The sequence below is a fragment of the Mesoplodon bidens genome, assembly GCF_964165515.1.
Source record: "Mesoplodon bidens genome assembly, chromosome: 3".
In the NCBI taxonomy this organism is placed as follows: domain Eukaryota; kingdom Metazoa; phylum Chordata; class Mammalia; order Artiodactyla; family Ziphiidae; genus Mesoplodon; species Mesoplodon bidens.
In genome coordinates, this window is record NC_138178.1 from 115,022,774 (window position 1) to 115,048,492 (window position 25,719).

Sequence of the window (25,719 nt, forward strand, 5' to 3'; positions counted from 1 at the left end):
TTTTCAACCCTTTTAATAGTTACTATTCCTTCTGAATCATAGTTCATGATATTCTACCCTCTTCTATTCTTTCATCTCTTAAAAATTAGTATAATTGAGAATCTTTACACTTAGTTAACAAATTCTCTAACAAAAATCCTTAACAAAATGGAGTTAAGTTTTGTAAAATGTAACCTGGTGCTGGTTAATAAAGGTAGACAAATTTTTTATAACAATGATTTTAATTAAAGTAAAATACTAACTTGAATACTTTTTATTGAAACATTCTATTAAAATAAACATCATGTCCAAATACTTCCCAGAAATGAAATGGCCCTACTCTGATGAATGGGGAAGTCTGTAATCTTTGATATACATAATACTTTAGAATATTCAAGGTTAAATGATATAATTTAAACTATCTTTCAAGTATTCAAATTCTTAGTGACTAATGTCAGAACTATTCCATTAAAACTTCCTTTATTTCTAAAGATTATACAGATTTAAAGTGGACTCCTACCTTCACCAGATCACACTTGCCATATTTGAGCTAAGTGAAACCAGAATTTACTGACTCCTAATTTGGTCCCATTTCTTCCAGACCACTACAACCAAAATTCCAGTAGCCAGAACATTTGCTGTGTTCTATAGACATATGAAGTGTTTTATTTAGACCATTTCTAAGGATTCTGCTTCAAAGGTTTTACATGCAGCATTCAAGCTTATTTTAATGAATACAGTCTAGTCTTTGAGAGATCATGTATCATCAAGGTCTGCAGAGTTTTCATTATCATTTGCAACAAGGGCTTCTCTATTCTCGTAAGTCCAGAAGCCATTCAGATCAATTAGAATGGTGGTGACTGTGTCTCCTTGATTACTGTTGATTAAATCCTGAAGAGAGATTTTCAAAGGATCCTTTGGTTTTACCATGTCAAAGATTTCATCCTGCAAGAGAGGAAAAAAATACAATGAAATCTGATATCTGATTCACTTAATTTCTATCATACAGTGATCTAAAATTCAGGGCTGGCACTTGAGCTTACGTAAAATTTTTTGTTCCAGTTTTTTCTTTTTCATTTAACAGGCCATCCACCTCTTCTCTATACGCACAAAATTTTACTGGAAGATTCCTTAGGTACAGGCATACCCTTGGAGATATTGTGAGTTCAGTTCCAGACCACTGCCATAAAGTGAATATTGCAATAAAGCTAGTCATGTGAAATTTTTGGTTTCCCAGTGCATATAAAAGTTATATTTACAGTATACTGTAGTCTGTTAAGTGTGCAATAGCATTATGTCTAATAAAATATACATACCTTAATTAAAAAATACTTTATTGCTAAAAAAATGCTAACCACCATCTGAGCCTTCAACGAGTTGTAATCTTTTTGCATTAGTAACACCAAAGATCACAGATCACCATATAACAAATGTAATAATAATAATAATAATAGAATATTGTGAGAATTACCAAAATGTGACACAGAGACACCAAGTGAGCAAATGCTGTTGGGAAGATGGCACCGATAGACTTGCTTGACTAGGGTTGCCACAAACCTTCAATTTATAAGAAATGCAATGAAACAAGGTATGCCTGTATGTGTCTTATAGAGAAATTGAAGCTCAGAGTTTAAGCTGCATAGCTAATTAGCAGCGAAACTAATGTAGTGTTCTTTGAATATATGTTAACTAACTACTTATATTTTTCTGTTGTCTTCTAACTGGTGGTAAAGCAAGGCCTTGATTTAAGTGCAAACTTGGCTCAAAGTAAAAACTTAAATGCTTTAGAGCCAAGACAGTGACAAAGCTTCATTTCCAATAATGATGTCAGCCTTTTACTCTGGACCTGGAATGGGTGGGGGGAGCTCGGTATTAAAGAACTAGTCATCCACAGTGACACTAAATTGTGCTAAAAATGACTGGAATATATGGAAGAACCTCTTCTATATTATGAAGTGTACTATAAGATTACTTACAGGGAATTAGTACATGTTTTCTAATCTGTTTGTAGTAAAATCACTCAAAGTATTTAATAGCATTTAAAGAGGCAAATTGCATTTTTAAAGGTTAGAACAATTCAGGTAAACGAAATGCATGAACGTTTAATCTTGTATGTATGTGAAACTTCCCCTTCCAGGTTGGTGGCAGTTTAAAATTACTAGTTCTTAAGTTGCCAGTTGCATAGTTTCAAATTTGTCTCACCTATATTAAACCAAAATAGCCCTTTGTCTCATTATACTTGGTTAAAACTGGATGGGTTATTTTATTACATTACCTCACCTGAACCAATACTGGATACTCAAAGTGTTTCATAGCTGGTAAAAGACTGATTACTAAAATGCTAAGTAGCAGCATGTATTTCAAATAGTGGTAGTTTTCATACTGTAAGATTGATGTCTCCTTAAATACCAAAGCAAGCAAGCCCTTTGAAGTAGCAGACGAAAAATGTGCCTGAACCTAAATAGCTCCCTCAAATTCAGTTTACAGTGGAACAGACTACCAAAGGATACAGGCTATACTGATTCTCTTAGTTTTCGATCAAAATGAATGAATGCTTCCAATGAGAACATGAGACTGACAATGCTAAAATCTTATACTGCACAAATCATTAGTCCAAGTATGTTCTCAGTTTCTAATGACTTAAATATTAATTCAGAACAAATAACAGCAAATACTTGATTTGGTTCAGTACTTCATAAGTTGCTTTCAGGTAAAAACTTCATTTAATGCAAATGATTATGTGGTGTTACGTAAATTAAAGAAAAAAAGTAACCTTGACGTCTTGAAATGAAACAGGATCCTGTCCATGGATTTTCATTAGTTCTTGTATGGCCTGTATTTAGTAGAAATAAATCTTTAAATAAAAAACAAAATACGCAACATTCCCTGTCCTGTCCCATGGTCCCTTTCCAGTTCCATTTGCTATCCTATCAGACCATAGCCCTCATCGTTTTAACCACTCTTGCCAATATTCTCAAATTCCTTGACCTTGCTTCACATCTGTTGAGCAAAACCTAAACACTGGATCAGTGTAACCATCAACTTTTCTAGACCTACACCTTAGCTATGGAGAACTTCATAAAGAAAGTATACAAGAGTACAGATTATATTGCATAGGAATGGTCTCCAACCCCAGATGGGCCTTTAACAGGCCTAGCAATTCTGTCATGACCTGCTTCTCCCATTTTCCAGGAACGCTGTTCATACCTTCACCATTCTTTAAGGCACCCAATCCACCACCTCCCCTCCCACCCTACACTTTCTCTTCTACTTGACAGAAAAAATGGAGGTAAAACTCCCTCAAACTCTTCTCTTTTATGAACTTTAACAGAAAAATACTGAGAAACTACTGTGATCCAGTTGAACTAACAAATGTTTTAGGTGGGAGTCATTCACTGGAAAATGTGAAGCTTAAAATTCTTGGAAAATAATATGTTCCAAGTACCTACTCTGTACTGCCACTGATATCAGAATGTGCACAGGGCATCTCTTTGCAGCAGATGAGTATCTGAGTACACTCGAAGCTACTAGAGCAGGAGACTGGATGGAATGATCTAGAGTGCACCATCTGGGCCCAGCTTTTATCACTGGGATACTGATGTACAAAGGCTCTAAGAACAGCCCAGGACTGCAGGGCTCAGCACCAGTAACTTTGTACCTTAGCCCATACAACCAAGCCTAAATAAACTTTGATAAAATAAAGGTATGAAATATTTTCAATGTATTTAATAAATAAAATTTAATATTCAAAGAGTAGAGGATACTATAAAAATCTTTATGAAAAGGGATTGAGTATTTAGCTTCCAAAAGATATATTTACTTTGTTTTCCTAAAACTGAATTTTCATTTAATAGGTCTGCCTAAAGTGGGAGGCATCCCTATGATGGGTGGTATTATATTCTCAGATGAGCCACTGATATAAGCCCACGTAGCATTCAATTTTTAAAAAATGCATCCTAATACTGGGATTGTAATTTATCCTTATAATAATCTGCAGTCATTACTACCTAGAAAATCATAATAGAAAGCTTTTCAGGGAATTTAACATGAAATTATGAAATATATACTCTGAAACTCAGAAATCAGATAAAGTTATTTTAAAAGTATCAAAAATTTTTTAAGTGGAAAAGAAAAAGCCTCTGGGGGAAAACTTCTTATGACAAAGATGTGAAAATGTCATTTTTATTGTTTAAAAAAAATTTCTTCTTACTATCAATCTTAACCATATAAAAATCAGATGGTCTTCTGAAAACCAGCTATAGAAATGTGGCAGTGGAATGGAACACTACTGTACAAAACCTTTCCATCAAGTAGAAAAGTCACTGTTCAAACTGAGGAATGATTTATCTTTTTTTTTTCTTTTTTTAGCATCTTTATTGGAGTATAATTGCTTTACAATGGTGTGTTAGGATTTATCTTACAAGGGAAGACATTCCTACGTTTACACCTGCTGCAGCTGAATGCTTATCAGGTAAAATACAATCAAATTCCACTTCAGAGCTCATCATGCTATTCTCTGAGACCACCTACGGCACAGAATAAGTATTTCAGCAAATCTGTTTCACACTGAAATGCAGCCCACAATTCTAGCCAATTTTTAAATTTATATTTTTTACAGCATAGCAATTAAAAGAATCTACAGGCACCAGATGTGCAGAACTCCTGTGGAAAGGAGTTACCTTTTCTGTACTGTATAAAGTTTCTGTAGGATTTTACATACTAGTTTTTAATCACCAAGAGCATACAATTTCTCAGGTATGTTTGTATCTCCACTGGCTAATAACCTCTGACGTATATTTACACACTTTTTAGTATTCTATGACTAATCAAATCAGTATTGATTTAGCCCATTTATGTTTTTAAAAATAGAAAAAAAAAAAACTAAAACCTGACTTGATTTCCTTCTGAAATCTGTTAGGTAAACGCTTTTGTTAAATTTAAACATCCCAAGTTAGATAAAATTGTCATTGGGTAGGTAATTTAAACCAAATTGTATAACAAAGACACATTTACACAAATGAGGCTTACCCTAAAGAAATAATTAAGGGAAAAGACATTCAGATATCCTTTGTTCTCAATGTCAAGCAATTTGAAAATATATTGCAGAGCTGCAGGTTCTTTTCGGTTTTCTAATGCAAGAACAAAATCCAGGTAGGTCTTATAGTCCTATAGAAAAGAAAATGACGTTCGTTAGAGGCCTTATTTGTAATTAACTTTTCAAGTGACTGATGATTTGAAGATGTTTGTAATCAAAGATGGCAATTTTTTTTAATATGAAACAAGAAATCCATACTTAATATATACTTAATATTGGTTTCTAGGAATTCTACATAGCAGTTTATCTGTACAGGACAGTTTGAGGGGGCACAGCTCATTTTCTTATAAGAGATTTGCTGTGTTAAACCATAATTTTCATTCATAGGCTTTTGAAATGGACAGGACAGTGACTAACCTTTGCATGTTGCCACTAAATTTGTATTTTCATTTCGGTGTGGTCATTCTGAAATAGTTTTAAACTTTAATTCAGATGATTTCCAAAAAGTCATCTTAAGAGTGCCAGAGTGGCTTCCCTGGTGGCGCAGTGGTTAAGAATCCACCTGCCAATGCAGGGGACACGGGTTCGAGCCCTGGTCTGGTAAGATCCCACATGCTGCGGAGCAACTAGCCCGCAAGCCACAACTGCTGAGGCCCACGCGCCTAGAGCCCGTGCTCTGCAGCAAGAGAGGCAACCGCAATGAGAAACCCACGCACTGCAACGAAGAGTAGCCCCCGCTCACCGCAACCAGAGAAAGCCCGCACGCAGCAACGAAGACCCAACACAGCCAAAAATAAACAAATTTATTTAAAAAAAAAAAGAGTGCCAGATATCCTACAGTGATCTGACACTGTTCTCATCCGAAAAGGGGGCAAGAGAGTACAAATGAAGGCTGAAAAGACATGAACAGAACAGAAAGCTTTCTCTACGAAAAAGGGATAGTCACAGATTACTTTTTCTGCATGTTTTAAAAAAGTAAAGTACTTGGGAGATTCTCACTTGGAAAAGTTTATAATCTTGGAAAGGATTTTCTTAGGCTAAGATTAAGAATTCTTTTCTGCATAAATCGTAGTATAAAGAGCTAGAGATGCAGCCTCATCATAGTTAAACTCCATGCCTAACTGTAGCTTCTGATTTTCTTTATTCACCAGGTTATTAGCATACTCCAAGCTCCTCACTGTTAACTGCAGGCAGCTATGGGAGTCATGAAGCAGAGTTTCTGCACCTTTCCCTCTTTCCCTTTGCAGTTGGCTAACAATGGTGTTATTTAGAAAACTGCTATTAAAGCTACATGATAAAACCTAAAACCCTGATTCTCTTCTGACAGTATGACCATTTCTTAAGCATCATTGGTTTGGAAAAGTTATCAGATCCTTAACACATACTTTTAATAGCAAGAATGGTGATTTAAAATGCTATTTAGAATTTTCTTCTCAAGTATTTTGCATTGTTGTGATAAAAGGACAGGTGTATGTTAGTAAATCTTTAGCTGCTAAGGTAGCCACTTAGAGTAATACTACCTGATTCTTAGATTTAAATCATGGCATATGTGGTACTATATCTGACCTGGTAATTTAATGAATGAACCATCTATATGAAAACAGTCAATAGGATTTACCTGTTTTTCAGTTTTTTTTTTACTAGTCCACACTTCTCTACAATAGGTGCACCGACAATGAACAAAAATATTAAAATTTTGTTTGCCCTGAGTCCATGAGGGAAGTAATGTTTTTAGCAAATTTACCTTAAGATCAAAGGCTCTGAATCTCCAATAATTTGATCAGTTCATACTTCTTAAGATACTGTTATACACTGATATGAAAATAATGCTGTATCATATCAAGAAAAAGCCTTTTGTGATTAAGAAAATGGACAGAGGACCTGAAGAGTCATTCTTCTTTTTTTTTATAAATTTATTTATTTTATTTTATTTATTGTTCCTGGCTGCTTTGGGTCTTTGTTGCTGCTTCATTGCTTTTCTCTAGTTGCAGCGAGCGGGGGCTACTCTTCGTTGCAGTGCGCGGGCTTCTCATTGCAGTGGCTTCTCTTGTTGCAGAGCACGGGCTCTAGGCACACGGGCTTCAGTAGTTGTGGCACGTGGGCTCACTAGTTGTGGCTCGAGGGCGCTAGAGCACAGGCTCAGCAGTTGTGGCGCACGGGCTTAGTTGCTCCATGGCATGTGGGATCTTCCCGGGCCAGGGCTCGAACCCATGTCCCCTGCATTGGCAGGCCGATTCTTAACCACTGAGCCACCAGGGAAGCCCAAAAGTCATTCTTCTGAAGAAGACATCAGATGGCCAACAGGCAGATGAAAAGATGCTCAACATCACTAATCACCAGGGAAATGCAAATCAAAACCACAATGAGATATTACCTCACACCTGTGAGAATGGCTACCATTAAAAAGATAACTAACAAGTGTTGGCAAGAATATGCAGAAAAGGGAACCCTCATGCACTGTTGGTGGGAATGCAAACTGGTGCAGCCACTATGGAAAACATTATGGAGGTTCCTCAAAAAATTAAAAATATAACTACTATATGATCCAGAAATTCCATTCCTGGATACTTATCTGAAGAAAATGGAAACACTAATTTGAAAACATACATGCACCCCAATGTTCACAGCAGCATTATTTACATTAGCCAAGATATGGAAGCAAAATGAGTGTCCATCGACAGATGAATGGATAAAGATGATATGGTATACATATACAATGGCATACTACTCAGCCATAAAAAATAATGAAATCTCTGCATAGGGAATATAGTCAATATTTTACAATAACTTTGGTATGTAATCTATAAAGACAGTGAATCACTATGTTGTATACATGAAACTAATATAACATTGTAAGTCAACTATATTTCAATTTAAAAAAAAAGGCTTTTGGAAATTGTGGGAGCCTAAATTTTTAAAACTTAGAGATTTAAACTACTACCATTTCTCCATCATAAGTGAGACACTCCTGGAAAACACGGTCTAAGAAGACATTGGTCATGGTTGCTGTTCCATAGCGGGAGAGTTCTTCTTTACTGAGCATGCCATTGTGATCCTTATCAAGATTCAAATATTGGCCTTGGGGAGAAGGATGATAAAAAGACACTTATGACCAAAATAAAATTCTAACTAAAAGACAAAAGAATAAACACTAACAAAAAGTTATTTTTATTGGTTAATATTTTGATTTTTAAACTAATTATGTTACAGTCACGGTAGACATCTGCTATCCCTGCAACCTCTATCAGAACAACTGTTAAGCCAGAACCAGTCAAAGAAAACTCATCATAAAGGTCATGCCTTTATGCTATTTCACTTAACATCATTATTTGTTTTCAGTTTGCAACCTTTTATAACTTTCCTAGGATTCTAAATTAGATGGAGGTAGGGGTCAACCAACATAAAGCACTGAAATGCTGGCACTTGAAAGCAGAGGTCAAGGTTGCCAAAATGAGTCACAAGACCACCCAAAAGGACAATGTAACAGACGAATGAAATTCAAGAAAAAAAGCAAACTAGGCCCTAAAACACACCCTTCTGTGAACCCTGAGAGTAGCATTTTATCACAATGCAAGATCACAGGTGATATTCATAATAATGTTCCTGAGTCAACAATAAAAAAATCAAACTACATTCTTTATGCTGAAGTGTTAGAAATGTACTAACTTAAATAAGAGTCACAAAAATATAAAACGCTGGTATTTAAACAAGTAAAATTTAATAATCTAGAATATAAGCTCGTAAGGAAATTAGAATACTTTGATCTTAAGGTAAATTAGGCTATGTATAAAACTGTCCTTTGAACACCAGTTAATGAAACATTAACTGAGGAACGGATAATTCAAATTATAGCATTATTATAAGAACATACCATACACCCGTAGGGCAGAAGGAGCAGAAAACCAATTTGTTTCTTGACTCTCCTTGGACAGTTCCTCATCCCTTAACTATATGAGCATAGAGACATAATTAGAAGATAGCAACTGTGAAGTGATATAATTAAGTAGTTTAAAACATATTTACCTCCAATAAATCATCTAGGAAGCTGCATGCTAAAATATCTTGAATTTTTATCTTCCCTTTAAAGAACATAAACACAATTACTTAATTTTAAAAACAAGAGCAACTCAATTTTATAAAGGTATTATTTTAGAAGAGCAATCGCACAATTGATATTTTAAACTTCCTAGCTCTCATGCTCCAAAGTCCTTACTATGCATTTCTGTGGAAAGGGAAATCTGCAGGGAATATTTAATAAAATCTCATAGAGGTATGTCTACCTATATACCCCCAACTATATACATCCAATTGAGAAATTCCAAAATTACATTGATACCAGATTCCAAAAAAAGTTGTGTTAATTTTTTTGTGGTTATGGATATGATACTGTCAGTAGTCAAATAAGGAGACTGTTTCCAGTTTTCCTTTGCAGGTTCTGGAATAGAAAGCAATATAGAGGCGTGGTTAAGAGAGATGGGATTTAAATGCCACTTCTAGACATGCAATCCATCTAAGTCTTAGTTGCTTCACACATAAAATGTGGGTAATACTACCTTCCTAATGGAGTTATGAGAAGAAAATGAAAGAATCTATGTAAAATGCTTAGCACAGTACTTAGTACATAATAAACAGTCAAAACTGTTGGCTATTATTATTGCATAAATTTCCAAGGAAAAAGATGTGTGTGTGTGCCTATAATGGAGGCGTTTAAAAAAACTGATAGCTACCCCACTCTGTGATGGACTCACAGCTGCATTTTCAAGGACAGAAGGAGTATCGGGCTTTGATTTGGGCCTCTGTCCCAGACACATGTATTTAAGCCTAGCAGGTTAGAATAGTTGATAAATGTACTGTTAATGAGGCAAAATTTACAAATCTGATCCTCATATAGAATAGTTAACTTGAAAATGAGAAAAACACATCATGGCTAAATGGTCCTCCTATCTCCCAATTCATATTTTTGGTCAAAAAGAATAATGCTCCAGTATATTACCTATCAGGGATAGCAAATTATATCAGAATACCTGGCTTCTTAGAACTGGAAAGAATATACTTCATTTTAGAGATGAAAACATTGTAAAATGTTAGGTGATATTCCCACTGTCACACAGCTGATTATGGTTGGCACAAGTAAATCAAAAGATCTACATGTCAAAAGGTTTATATATTAATGGCAATAACATGTTAGGAAAATAAATAACATTTTAAAGACTTTTCTCTAGTTATTGAGATTTAGAAGTAATGATAATCTCATAATATCTAAGTTAGATAAGATTTTCTTTTACCTGTTCTTAGAGGGTCTAAAAAGAAGAAGAACTTCCTAACTGCTGTACAAACATAAAAGGAGTAAAAAGATTTTTCCAGCCCATCTAATTGTGGCAAAGTAGGGATAAGTTCCAATATGTAGTTTTCTAAATCCTGAAAGAACAAAACAAAATAAAACTTTAAAGGGTTAAATGTCTGATCTTGTTTCTTCATGAGATACTGGAGTATAATTTCAGTCCTAAAAATTATTCAGTTTTAAAACTATATAAATGATGAAATAAATTCATTTGTGACTGAGTTTCAGATATTTTTCTTGGCTTGTTGTTTTCTTTTAACTTTATGATGGTCTTTGCTCTCAGATTTTTAAAAATTTAGCTGAACTTATTGTTTTTTAGACTTCTGAGCTTTGTCATACTTAGAAAGGCTTTCCCTATTCCAAGATTATATATTTAAAAGCCTCTCATGGTTTCTTATATTTATTTTAATTTCATTACTTTTGCTTTATCCATTGTAAAGTATAATGTTTCTAGTTCATTTGAGACACGTTATAATTTAAGTTGTAGGACAGATGGCATCTCAAACATGGTGTGTCCAAAACTGGACTCTTACTATCCCCAACCCTGGTCCTCACCCATATTCCCCTATTCCACCATTTATTCAAAGTAAAAAAGTTAAACTTGGTTCCTGCCTTTTCTTCACCAAGGCCCCCACCCCTTACCCCCAAAATCTAATCCAGCAGCAAATTTTTGTCATTGTTGGGGTGTGTGTGTCCAAAATATATACTGAATTAATCTATTACTGGCTTCTACAGACATCACCCTGGTCTGGGCCACTATCATCTCTCACCTGGACAACCACAGTAATTTCCTAATTATTCCTTCTTTGACTCTAGGCTCCTTACAATTCATTCTCCACACATCCAGTAATTTTTTAAAATGTAAACCAAGGAATTCACTGGTGGTCTAGTGGTTAGGAGCCCGGAATTTCACTGCTGTGGCCAGGGTTCAATCCCTGGTCGGGGAACTGAGATCCCACAAGCCACATGGCCAAAAAATAAATAAATAAAATAAAATGTAAACCATATCCTGACAGATTCAGCTTAAAAATTCTGATCGCTTCCCATTAGTCTCAATATAAAATCCAAACTCTTTATCATGGTCTAACAACCCAATATGTGGCCCTGCCTACTTCTCCAACTTCACCTCCTGTCACTCTAACCCTCGCCCATATGCTCCAGCCACACTGGCTTCCTTCTGCTCCTAGAACAGGTCAGGTTTAACTGTGCCTTGGGGACACTGAACTTGCTGTTCCCTCTGTATTACATTTTCATAAGGCTGGCTTCTTTCTCATCCTTCATGGCTAAAACTCAATCACTATCTCAGAGGCAGCTCTTACATCTTATCTAAAATAGTTCCCCAACCCCAGTCATACACTTTTAGTACCCTATTTTCTCCTTAGAACTTGTCACTCTTTGAAATCATGTTGCTCATAATTTAGTGTCTGCCTCCCCACTCTGCTAGGAAAAAAGCACCTTAAGAATAAGGCTTAGCAATGTACCTGGCACAAATAAGTGTTTGGTAATTGCTTATTTAATAAGATTTAGTAAGTGAATGAGAGTTTGCCTATACTACTCAAATTACAGATGTTGGCTCTGGAAATTACTGTCTTTTAAATAAGGGAGAAACAAAATCTGGTTTCAAAAGGCAAAGTGCCAAGGTTAGGAGAGTTATTTCTTTTCTTTCAGAGAAATGTTTTCTTTCATTGAGAGAAGGGAACATTACTCCCTTTTAAACACAACTACAGAGATATACTGTTGCTTTTCTCTCTCTTCCTTCCATTCCTCTTTCAATTTTTGTTTCCATTCATGGGAAGAGGCAAGAAAAGTTTGTTTTGTAAACCATCTAATGGCTGACAAGAATTCTCAGAACTATAGAAGTACTCCAATATCTGACCTGAGTAAGTATCAACCAGTGTTTAATACATCTTCCTTGCTAGAGACAGATGGATAGAAGCAAGAACCTTTTACTGTCAAGCTGATCTGAACCTTAAAGGACAAGAATTATACTGTGGCCCTAGAAAGGTTTTTAAGTGTAAGTATCCAGTATGAGCTAACAGATTCTATCTATAGAAATCTGGATAAAACAGAGTGCAACAAATTATAATAGGAAACATAAACTGTAACAGGGAATTTACATCTCTTTAAATTTTATATCTGAATATTTACTTAAGTGATTAATTAACCTGGTTCATATTTATGCATAACTCCCTTCCCCCTTTGTATATATTTGAGAAAAAAAGCCTGAGCTGAAAAGAAGATAGATAGATTGACTGATTGATTTACTTACTTATTTATTTGCTTGCTTGCTTGCCATGCTGCGCAGCATGTGGGATCTTAGTTCCCCGACCAGGGATCGAACCTGGGCCCCCTGCCTTGGAAGCTCCGAGTCTTAACCACTGGACCACCAGGGAAATCCCCATATAATTGAGATACCCACACTTACAAGAATAGTGATTTGGATCATGAGGCTATAATATAATTCTCTGTTGATAACCTGTTGATAACCACATTAGTGCCTAATGGGAAATAAATAGCCTCTTGGTAACTGACCTTACAACCCAAACCTGCAGGTGGGACTATAGTCACATTATTTTTCTTATATTTCCAAAAAAAGGAAAAACTACTGGCCCTTACATTTTAAAACAGTCATACACTGATTAACACTCATGAATAACCAAAAGTTTTTCACTGTTTCTTCAATGATTTTTAATCCAGTTAAAACATTACATTCTTTTCTTCTCCTTTAAAAGGCTTTTTTTTCTTTAAAGGTTGGAGAAAAAGAATTTAGAAAGGAATTTTTGTGACCAATATACACTTAGAAAGTTCTTTAGTAACACGTTATTTGTAAAAACAAACGAAGCAGAGAAACAAAAACAAAATAAGAATTATCTGTAATCTCAACACCCAGTGATAACTACTGTTTAGCATTTTGGTGTCTAGAGCATTCTGGTGTCTAGCATTTATTAAAGTAGGTTAATACTTACAGATTCCCGAAGATACCCTTGTCCAGCAACATCATATAAACTGAGGCCTATTCTTGTTTGATGAAGCCAAACTGACAATAAACAAGAAAATGAAATATAATTATTAAGATCTATCCTTTAGTATATATATGCATAAAAGGAGATAGATTAGAGAGACAAGCTAATTTAATGACTCTATAAACATATTTTTCTCACATATATTACTTATCTCATTAATCCAAAAATTGTTTGAAACAAAATAAATATACCATAGAATTAACTGCAGATATCAACAATTCTACCATGCCTAAAGTGACAATAAAGTTGATGCCCTTGAGAATACTGGTGTTCCACCAAAACAGGAGTTCTGATATTATGCCTTTAATGAAGCAGCTTTTATTCTACTGAGGTTAATTACCACAACCAAATATTAAAGCTGGTACACACAGGACTTGACAGGTCATTATGGAACTTATAGGAATCATAACAATTCCAACTTGTTTAATAAATACTCCTTGAGATGAAGCTACAGTTGTGAGTTTGAAACTATCCTCTCAGGCAACTCAACCTGTAATATATTGGCAAAATAAAATTACCAGTGAATTAAAGTATTTCAAATAACCATCCATTAAAACTCTTGGTTCAGCTTTTGATATATCTAGTTAGCTAGTATCTTCAAGATACATGAGGCTTTCATTTTGTTTGTTTTTTATAATAATGAACCCAAATGTATGGTAGAAACTTTCAGCTCTAATAAGTTCCAGGAGAGAATCATAATAATAGGAAAACAAATCTTGGTCAAAAGGCAAGAATTCTGTAATTCAAATTTACTAAGAGTTGTTTGACATGGAAGGGATACTATAAAAGCACTGACTGGAAACCTACTTGATTCCCAGATAGAAGGAGTTCAAGTACAATGAAAATGAAATCACCTTTTCTCATGACATAATTAAAGAACTGCATGATGGAAATTCTTCCATAAGAATCTGTATGAAGGAGTTTAGCAAAGACTTTTGCTGCGAAAAATTGCCTAAGGAAAGGAAATAAAGATTAAATCATCTGCCAATATAATATAAAAATGACTTCTGTATGATTTAGCAGACAACAGCATAAATTCAAACAATTAAAAATCAAAGTGGTGGGAAAAAAATCAAGGTGTGAACTATAGTTCAAAACTTAAAATATTAAGCCATACATCTTTAATTCTATTGTCTTAAGAATGAGGACCTATAATGCTGTAAATAAGCTATATTATTTCTTTTAATAACTTTATACCAATGTAATTTTCTTGACTGTAAATAATTTTATTAAACTTTATTAGTTTAATGAAAAGCTGACTCAAATTATCATATTATTGACTTAAATTTTCATTAACATTTACTTGAGGCATTTAAAATGCTTAACATAACATATTCCTTTGTTAATCATATTATTCTTACTTGCACTTTGGTCCAGCTTTTTCACCAACCTTTAAAAAATTTTCATAATTAATCATTGCTTCCTCTCCAATCATGGGTGGTGTCTGGTGCTTGTCCAGCAAAAACCATAAGTTCTTAGGAGAATTGCAGAAATTAAGATGTTATAATCAACAGAACAAAATTTAAAAACATAGTTAAATGTGTTATTTCCATTAAAGTGATAGACTACTGTAGGGTCAAAATGCAAGGGTTTAAATCCCAGCCCTGCTCTGTGATCTTGGACAGTAGACTTAAAGTTTCTGTTTAAATTCTCATCTGTAAAGTAAGGATAACAGTGTCTACATCATATAGTTACACAGATTAAAGAGGAACGGTATATGAAAACTTTAGAACTTAGTAAACACTCAATAAATGCTAGCTATTTTTTTTTTTTTTTTGCCGTGCCACATGGCATGCAGAACTTCCCTGCCCAGGGATCAAACCCACACCCTCTGCATTGGAAGCGTGGAGTCTTAACTACTGGATCACCAGGGAAGTCCAATGCTAGCTATTTTTATCATGTTATCAGTAATCAAAAGGATAATAGGAGATGATCGTCTTCTTAATATTACTCCCTACAGTAGTGGTTCTCAACCTTGGCCACACATTAAAATCACCTATGGACTTTAAAAAACAATACAAAACTATCCTTGGGACACACAAGCTTTGCACCTGATTCTGGTGGGAACCATCGCTACAGAGCCTGTGCTTTCAGTCACTCTGCACTACTGGCTCCATTTAGGCACCCCGAGATCCCACATGACACATGTAGTACAAATAAGAAATGGCGAACCTCCAAAGCAACCTTTTATTCCATTCTTACCTGTAATTCTTCATTATCTAACAGTTCCCTGCTTTTCCTTTGCAGAAAGACGGCTCTGGATTCTTCTCTTAATTTCTGTAGTAAGACCTCATCTTCAGCTGGCAGCTAAAAATACACTGTAGAGTTAATTTCTACACTTAAATTCTAGACTTGGGTTATGTAAAATGTATTTGGCCTCATAAACAACTATGTATGCTACTGTCTCAAAATTACTTTTTGTATCTCAATCTTGCTTAATTTCAAGTCATCATTTATTTAAAAAGTTCATTTAATAAAAAGAGATCCACAGAGAATTCAGTGATCAGTGAGGCCAGTTCTGCCTGGAAAAGGCTAACCATCTAGCCCAAGTTTCTTTACTTAGATCCATACAGGTTTACTTAAAAACTAAACACAACATTTAGTATGTGCCCACAATATATCAGGCATCAATACACAGGTTCTAATTTAATCCTACTAGCCCTGTGAGATGCATTTCATCATACTCAATTTAGAGGTGAGGAAATCAAGAGATGGATGACTTTATCAAGAACACATATGCAGTTAGCCAGTCCCAGACTAAAGATTTAAATCTTCAGAGTCCAAGTCTGTTTTAATTTCTTATGAGCTGTTTGGTTTGGTTCCCTGTACTCCTCTGTCCCCTCAATTTCACACCTAATGTTAATGACTTGCCCAAAGTTGTGCAACTAAAGTAACAAAATTTGAAGCCGGGTCTTCTGACATCAGGGATTTAGTGTATTTTCTCTTCTCCACCTCATTTCCATTACTGGGTAGTTAGGTACCTCTCCCAATTAAGTAAACTTTAATGCTATTTCCTAGTGACTGCTAGGAGTAAAGTACTATGACAGGTGTTCAACGTAGGATAACCATCCCCAAACTAAATGTATCAGAATGTCATGCTCTTATTTAACTTTATGACCACCACTTTTTCTGTTTTCTCAATGTAGCTCAAGTTTCATTTTATATTTGTAGAGCACTGTTCCCATTGTAACCTTAGACTAATATAGAACTAAATTAGGATTGGCTCTGAAGAGCGACAGTTTTAGCCAAGTATGCTTTCTGAGACTGGGTCACCTTACTTCTTAGAGATAATTAAGCTAATGTCTACTAGTTGGCCTCCAAAGCAGAGGTTCGTCCTCCTGTGGTGATTTCCCTAAGCAGGGCTTTAAAATGACTCATTCTAACAACTTCAAACAATTTGCTTTGAGGATTTCTTCTTATTTTTCTGTAACTTTGCCCCATTACATGTAGCTAGGTAACCCACAGTCCAAATTGGGGGCTATGGTTTTCACTTTTTATTTCTAAGAACTAAGATGCCATCCCTCCCATCAAAAGGGATGGAGAAGGAATATGCATTAGGAGGTGAGGCTGGGGCTGAGACTGGGATTGTGCTCCAGTTGCTAGTCAACCAGCTAACCAGCTAAGGAGAGAAGTGGTGACCAAAGATGACAGGTGGTTTCTCTAAAGCAGTGGAGTGGAAGTAGAGGAAGAAGAAACAAGGGAAAGAACATCCCACAAATCCACATCTGCAGACCAGAAACCATCAGGGATCTGGAGGAGGTCAGAGAAGAGACGGAAATGGGGGAAAAGGGGATTCCCTCAGAAAACACAAGGGGACGGTTGGTACTAGAAATACAGGAAAGTTGAGTCCTGGGAATGGAGTAATGTCAGCACCTGAGGGCAGTTCCTGGGTTAGTAAGATAACGCTTTCACAATCCTGATTACATGAAATAATGAATATAAAATGCTCTGAAGTATGTAGACACTCAATAAATGGCAGTCCCCTTCCCATTCCCCCAGACTATAAAAAATTCTCAGTTGTCTAACTGCCTCTTATTAAGAAAGTGTGAAATGCAAAAAAGCAACAGCAGTATGTATGATGTGACCTCATTTTTGTTAAACACACACACACACACACATAGAAATATATAGAAGGATTCATGTAAAAATGTTTATTTACATCTCTGGGCAATGTTATTATGGGAAAATATCAACTTTACCTGTTTTTTCTCTTTTCCATGACAAACGTGGATTAGTCATATAATTCTTAAAAGGCTGGGAGACATAATATTACAAAAAAGTTTCCAATAAAATGGTTCACATGTACACAAGTACAAAAAAGTTTGTACTTGAAGAAATAAGTTAAAAGTATCTGGATAATCTACCTCACTCCTTGATGCAAGCAAAACAAAATATTTACTTTCTTTGCAAATAATGTTGTAATTAATTGAGTTTAGGAGGTAACAGGTTTAAGAGATATTCAGCTAAAATTCCAAAGTTAACTTTTCTATAGTAGTTACATTTCCCATAATACTAAACAGGACTTATTCTTTTCAGTAGCCTTCAATTTCAGCTGTAAATATCTTTCTTAAAGTCTTACTGTTTTATCTATAACCCTTTTCAAAGCCTTCTTTACTGTTTTGGCACAAGGAAACATATAATTAAGTATAACTCTTAAAGTTTTCCACTCTCAATCTATTTTTCAGTTTAGCCTTGAGCAAAACATTTTACACCTTATGAGTAAAAGACAAAGTTAAAAATTGTGATCAGCCAAGTAAATCTAAGTCTTATAGAAAGCCAGGCAACATAATCCAAAAGAATACCTACTACTAACATCCATAATAAAAATTAGGAGGAAGGAAAAAGCCTACAGTTCAAAAAAAGTGGCAAATAACAACTTTGTGTTCTTATACCTATTTATATGAAAAACCAAGATTTAATCAGGTCAAAAATAATAAGGTCAACTGGAATGAAACAATAAATATACAAAATTTAAAATATAATCCATTTGTTTATTTATAAAATGTAAGATTTTTAATCCCATTTGAAAAATTACATTTCATTTACAAACTCTGCAAGACATTTGCTTAGATACCACTTACCCTATAATAAAACCGGGGAATGGTCTTATAGAATTCATTTGTGTTTTTTCTACCTCCTTTCCATTCTGAGTAATACTTGGTAAATAAGTCCATTTCTTCATCTTTTAATTCTTGTTCACTTTTTTTTTCTGGTAACAAAACACGTTAAGGAGGGGAAAGCACTTTTAAAATCAAACAATATTTTTTTCAAGACATCTATACACTATGGTCTAATTACAGTACAAAAAAGGCCTTCACAATTGTACTTAGACACTAAGCATCTATATTAACTTTCTTGAAATACCAAGAATCACTATCTTCAACTGAAACAGCCTCCTCTACATCTTCAACCAGTTCTCAGATGCTCCCTCCACTTATTTTTATCACTATACTTGTCTCTTTCTCAAGTCATTGCCTCTCTTATAGACCTGACATGCTCTAATTCATTCAATCAAAAGTTCTCACTGAGCACCTACTCCAAACAGAACACTGCACTAGACACTGGGGCTAGAGCAGTGAGAAACTAGGCACAGCCCTTGACCTCATGGAGTTTCAGCGTCATAGTCACTGTTCCTCTACCTATCTGAAGCTCACACCTCAGGGTGCTATTACCCAACCTGCTTGCTGCTGGCAGATGGCCATCTCATTTAGCCATTCCTCCACCATGAACCATGAGACTGGTGCACAGCTTTCTTCACCTGCAATCATTAAGGAAGAATAAACATTTATGTGGGTGAAGGTACCCCCTCAACTCTGAAGGCTTTCACCTCTACTGTACTCTGTTCACTCAGCAAGACCACAGACCTTACCTGTTCCTGTTCTGAAATCTTAAACTCTAATATACTCTCAAAAATTTTCTCTCCTGGTTGTTATTCAAAACCTCACTGCACTGGCACAAAAACAGACATACAGATCAATGGAACAGGATAGCAAGCCCAGAAATAAACCCATGCACCTAGGGTCAATAAATCTACAACAAAGGAAGCAAGAATATACAATAGAGAAAAGACAGTCTCTTCCATGAGTGGTGCTGGGAAACCTGGACAGCTACATGTAAAAGAATGAAATTAGAACATTCTCTAACACCATATTCAAAAATAAACTCAAGGGCTTCCCTGGTGGCGCAGTGGCTGAGAGTCCGCCTGCCGATGCAGGGGACACGGGTTCGTGCCCCGGTCCAGGAAGATCCCACATGCCGTGGAGCGGCTGGGCCCGTGAGCCGTGGCCGCTGAGCCTGCACGTCCGGAGCCTGTGCTCCGCAACGGGAGAGGCCACAACAGTGAGAGGCCCGCGTACCACAATAAATAAATAAATAAATAAATAAATAAACTCAAAATGGATTAAAGACCTAAATGTAAGACCACATACTATAAAACTACTAGAAGAAAACATAGAACACTCTGACATAAATTGCAGTAATATCTTTTTGGATTCATCTCCTAAAGTAATGGAAGTAAAAACAAAAGGGACCTAATTAAACTTAAAAGCTTTTGCACAGCAAAGGAAACCATAAACAAAACGAAAAGACAACCTACACAACGGGAGAAAATATTTGCAAACAATGAGACCAGCAAGGGATTAATTTCCAAAATATACAAACAGCTCATACAACTCAATACCAAAACCCCCCCCCCAAAACCCAACAAAACAAACATTCCAATCAAAAAATGGGCAGAAGATCTAAATAGACATTTCTCCAAAGAAGACATCCAGATGGCCAACAGGCACATGAAAAGATGCTCAATATTGCTAATTATTAGAGAAATGCAAATCAGAACTAAAATGAGGTATCACCTCATTCCAATCAGAATAGCCATCATCAAAAAGGCTACAAATAAGAAATGCTGGAAAGGATGTGGAGAAAAGGGAACCCTCTTGCACTGTTGGTGGGAATGTAAATTGATACAGCCACTATGGAGAACAGTATTGAGGTTCCTTAAAAAACTAAAAATAGAGTTACCATATGATCCTATAATCCCACTCCTGGGCATATATATGGAGAAAACTATAATTTGAAAAGATACATGCACCCCAATGTTCACTACTGGAGCACTATTAACAATAGGCAAGACATGGAAGCAATCTAGATGTCCATCGACAGATGAATTGATAAAGAAAATGTGGTATATATATATATAAAATGGAATATTAACCCATCATAAAAATGAAATAATGCCATTTGCAGCAATATGGATGGACCTAGAGATTATGAAACTAAGTGAAGTCAGATAAATATCATATGATATCGCTTATATGCGGAATATGAAAAAAAAGATACAAATGAACTTATTTACAAAACAGAAAGAGACTCAGACATAGAAAACAAGCTTATGGTTACCAAAACCTCACTGCACTTCAGCCTCATTGAGATCTTCAATTCTGTGATCTGTTTTCTCAAAAGTTTTTCCTCTTCCTGATCTCACTTCCTTCTCAACATGCATATAGTTGTTCCCGAAACTCCTGCCTGCATTTCTGCCATATCTGCCTTGTTAATTTTTAACCTTGGACCAATTTTATAATCTGTTTACTAATGCTCAATGGTGCTAGAGAAAACTGCCAAATTTTGTAAATATTTGGTCCCACAAATTTATTTCACGGTTACTAATAACTCAGCCTCCCCAAACCACCAATACACATTTTATTTGCGCTTGATGTCCTCTTGGTGACTGACTGCTCCAGACTTTCACTACATTCCTCAAGCCCCCTGTGTTCACCCTCAACAGATGAGAATCCCACCCAGTTCACCAACAACTGAGTCTACTGGGCATGGATACCCACAAACATCTAAGTGGAGTGGGAGGACAGGAAGGTATCAAATCTGCATCTTACTTTCTTCCTGCCAGTTTCAGGGGAAGATGTAGCTCTTCTCTCACCCAAGGCTGACCCCTCATTCTCCCATCTCCTCCGCAAAACTCCTTCCTTTCTACCTGTTGCCACACATAATTCCTTCTTCCTCATCCACTTTCTCAAATGAAAGGCCTGTGTTGGCGATCTCTACTTTCTTACCTCTCACTATCTCTTTATGCAATCCTGCCACTCTACGAAAACTGCCAGGGCAACATGTGACCTAATTGTTTAGTTTAATGGACACACCTGTCCTTGATTTCTCTGTTAAATTTGATACTGTCAATGATTCTAAACTTTTTGTGGCTTTAATGAGACCACACTCTGTTGATTCTCCTATTTTAGGGCTATTTCTTCTTTTTCTTTTTTTATTTAACTGATCTACTTATTGTGTCTTTATTTATTCCAATTTTTATTGGAGTACAGTTGATTTACAATGTTGTGTTAGTTTCTGCTGTATAGCAATGTGAATCAGTTATATATATACATATATGCACTTTTAAATTTTATTTATTTAAAAAAAATTTATTTATTTTTGGCCGTGTTGGGTCTTCGTTGCTGCACGCGGGCTTTCTCTAGTTGCAGCGAGCGGGGGCTACTCTTCGTTGTGGTGCACGGGCTTCTCATTGCGGTGGCTTCTCTTGTTGCGGAGCATGGGCTCTAGGCGCGCGGGCTTCAGTAGTTGTGGCTCGTGGGCTCTAGAGCACAGGCTCCGTAGCTGTGGAGCACAGGCTTAGTTGCTCCGCGGCATGTGGGATCTTCCCGGACGAGGGCTCGAACCCGTGTCCCCCACATTGGCAGGCAGATTCTTAACCACTGCGCCACCAGGGAAGTCCCCTCTTCTTTTTTCTTAATCCTCTTCCTCTATCATTTCAACTTTCATAGTTTAACCTCTAAGCCCCAAACCTATGTCACTAACCCAGACATTGCACTAAACTCACGCATTCAAAACAAAATATTTTCATCCTCATGCTCCAACATACCTAGAATGACTTTCCCTATCCCTCACCTTACTACTCTTCTTCTAATTCCATATTTCCATCTCAATAAGTGGTACCACTATCATCCAATCACCTGAGCCCAAATCCCAAGAGTCACTTTCATTACATCATTCAACTATTCTAGGGATACACAAGTATATGTGTGAGTGGATGAGTGCATACACACATGCAGCTTTCAACAGTGTCAGGGATACTGACTCTCTCACTGAGATAAAATTGACCCCCCCCAAAAAAATGAAGGTGAGGAAGCTGCCTATCCAGATATCCAGGAGGAACTGCATTCCAGGAAGAAGTAACAGCCAGTGCCAACGCACGAAAATGGGAGTGTCCCTGGTGTGTGCAGGGAAGAGGGAGGCGGCCAGTGCAGTTGCAGCAGAATGAGCCAGAGGGAACAGCAGGAGATGAGGGACACCAGATAATGGGGGAGGCAGGCCACCAGGCCTCTGGAAAGACCTTGGCTTTCATTCTGATGAGGGAGAGAGCCACCAGAAGGAATTAAGAGGCTAATGTAGTAATCCAGGTGACAGATGGCGGTGGCGTGGGCCAGGGTGGCTGCAATGGAGGTGGCTAGGGGTAAATTTATTCTGGATATATTTTCTTTTTAGTCCCAGGATTTGCTGACACACTGGATGTGGGTATTGGAGAAAGAGAGCAGTCAAAGATGTCTCCAAAGGTTTTGACCTGAGTAGATGCGATTGCTGGCAACTAAGATGGGGAAAACTATGAGTGAGCAAGTTAGGAAGGAGAGTGGGAGTTCAATTTCAGACAAGATTAAGGTATTAGATCCAAGTGGCCATGTCAGGTAGACAATTATTGATAGATATATGAACCTGGAATTTGGGATGAGGTCCAGGCTAGAGGTATACATTTAGGAGACATTAGCAAATAGACATTATTTAAAATCGTAAGAAGGTGAGTGTAGACAGAGAATAGACACTGACCAAGGCCTCAGCCTTGGGCCCTCCAATGTTAAGTTCTTGGGAAGAAGAGGAAGAAAAAGTAAAGACTGAGAAGGGATGACTGATGAGGTAGAAGGAAAACTAAGAGAGTGTGTCTCCCAGAAACCAAGAGAAGAAAGTATGTGTAGGAGGAGTGAGTGACCTACTATGTTCCTGGCAGGGGCTGCTGGCTGGTCAAGTAAAATAAGGACAACTGAGCACTGGAACAATGTGGGGATCACTGACAATCATGACAAGCAGGAATCAGAGACAACGACAGATTCAACCAACAACTCTTTTAACAAGTGTTGCTATAACGAGGCATAGCTACAGGTGGAAGTTAAGAAAGTTTCTCTAAGGTGGGAGAAATAACACCATGTTCATATGCTGATGGGAGTGAATGAGAAAGAAAATCTCATGATGCAGGAGACAGGATGACTGTAGGAGTACATCCTTGAGGAGGCAAAAATGGGATCTAGCACACTGATGGAAGAAATAGCCTTCAACAGAAGTACAACCTATATGATTTACTTACTATTTTATCATCTCTGCCAACACTAAAGTGTAAGTTCTACAAGGACAAGGATTTCTGTTTACTGCTACAGCCTAGGTTATCCAGATAACAGACATGCGATGGAGTGGGTTTAGGAGTGAAGGGGAGGAGAAAGCACAAGTACAGGTAAATTTTCCTAGAAGTTTTCCTATAAGGGGTGCAGAGAAATGTAGCAAAAGCTGGAGGGGGCTGTGAGATCAAATGATTTTTTTTTAAATGATGGGGGATATTACAACATGTTTGTCAGAGCTGATGAAAATGAACCAGTAGGGAAAGAAAGTTTGATGGTGCATAAAGGAGGGGATAAGGCCAGAGTGAAGTCAGTGAATAAAAGAAAGAAACGTGATCCAGCGTTGGAGTACAGGGACTGTTGGCCAGTTCACCATTTTAACAGTGAAGGCAGAGTGCACGGTTGCCTATAGTGGGTGGGGAGTGGGGGGGCGCTGACAGAAATGGTAAATGGGAACAGGTGCGATTCTTCTCTGATTGCTTCTACTTTCTCAAGTATATATACTAGTTCATCAGCTAAAGGTAAGGAGTAGATAGGACATACTGGAGGATTGGAGGTTTGGGAGATGAGAGGAACTGCCTTAGTGTGTAGGAGAGTGAATGTCTAGGGAAACGCGGAACAAGTGTAAATGAATGACTGAAACACCTACTTTAGGTTAGTGGACATGAATTAAAAGTGAGGAAATTCACCAAGGTTCCGTTTTTCTCTAACCACTTTCAGCTGTCCTGGATGCAGTTGTGAAATAGTAAAGATAGTTTTAACCAGGTTGATTAACAAACGTGCCGTAGAGGGAAAGATATAAGGAAAAATGGATTATTAAGTCTAAAATGGATAAGGAGGGAAGTGAAAAATGTAACAATAAAAAGGCGGTAGGGGTAATGGATTATAGGTTCTGGTAGGATCAAAGGGTTGATGGCGCCAGGTCTCTCAATTATCCCTCACAAGTCTAGGTCAGGACCATGCAAGTGCGTGGCTAAGGTAGCTTTTCATTCCCGCAAATCCCTTCCCAGGGAAATGTGGGTCAAAACTCTCTGGAGGGCTTCCCTGGTGGCGCAGTGGTTGAGAGTCCGCCTGCCGATGCAGGGGACACGGGTTCGTGCCCCGGTCTGGGAAGATCCCACGTGCCGCGGAGCGGCTGGGCCCGTGAGCCATGGCCGCTGAACCTGCGCGTCCGGGACCTGTGCTCCGCAACGGGAGAGGCCGCGACGGTGAGAGGCCCGCGTAACGCAAAAAAAACCCAACACACAAAAAACCCTCTCTGGATCCCTAAAACACACCCCAGTCAGCCTCCTTTGTCAGGAGAGGTTTTACCGAAGCGAAAGGCACGGCTCCCAGGTGCTGCTCCTCCCCATCCATCCTCCCCCTACCTCCCGGAGTTTAGGGCCTGGCTCTCTCTGCGGGCGGCCCCTCCCAAACTCACTGTTTGGACTGGTGTTGGGCGTCGCTATCCGCCGGCGAAGAATTTCTTTCCAGTCCATGGCTAACTCCGGCCCAGCAGTTCCCGCATTTGCTGTTTACTAACCGCTCCACCCCCTGACAGCTCTGGCGTCAACACTGCCCAGCCCCGTAAAGGTTATGAAGGCCGCTTAATCGCCATCTTGGACGCGGGCGGAAGTCGACTAACCCGGCCAAATCGATCACCGTAACCACTGCGGAGAATACGGCGATCACGCTAACAGCAGGGAGAGCAGACGTGAAAGAAACGGAGAGGGAGCCTCCTTAAGGCAGCTTTCCAGCTTCACCACGCCGTATTTTAAAGGCGCAGAAAGGAGCCCGCCGTTTTATTTCATCTTGGCCCTTTCGCACTTGTGCGCCACGTGATTCCGGAAGTCCTTTGGCTCTTCCGGTTCGAGGGACGAGCTTTCTAATTTCACAGTTTCTTTTCATTGTTCATGGCGGATATCTGGAAGCCCTAAAGTCTCCCTGAATGTAGTA

General features: G+C 37.5%; 1 protein-coding gene across 5 annotated transcripts; it reads right to left on the bottom strand.

The window, feature by feature from the left end:
- Positions 1-218: 218 nt before the first annotated feature.
- Positions 219-25,425, bottom strand: PPP2R3C (protein phosphatase 2 regulatory subunit B''gamma). Of its 5 annotated transcripts, XM_081227814.1 has the most exons (14): positions 25,205-25,392; positions 19,056-19,136; positions 18,460-18,587; positions 15,581-15,685; positions 14,740-14,852; positions 14,233-14,330; positions 13,322-13,392; positions 10,300-10,432; positions 9,038-9,093; positions 8,886-8,961; positions 7,956-8,092; positions 5,008-5,145; positions 2,753-2,812; positions 219-924 (listed from the first exon to the last, which is right to left on the bottom strand). In XM_081227814.1, exons 1-14 carry the CDS (start codon positions 25,260-25,262, stop codon positions 736-738), a joined length of 1,443 nt encoding a protein of 480 aa, XP_081083940.1. In that variant the 5' UTR covers positions 25,263-25,392; the 3' UTR covers positions 219-735. The 5 variants fall into 5 exon arrangements, with proteins under 5 accessions (XP_081083940.1, XP_081083941.1, XP_081083944.1 ...); XM_081227815.1 differs by lacking the exon at positions 19,056-19,136 and having other exon boundaries at positions 25,205-25,377; XM_081227816.1 differs by lacking the exons at positions 219-924; positions 2,753-2,812 and adding an exon at positions 4,179-4,505 and having other exon boundaries at positions 25,205-25,425.
- Between the last annotated feature and the right edge of the window lie 294 nt (positions 25,426-25,719).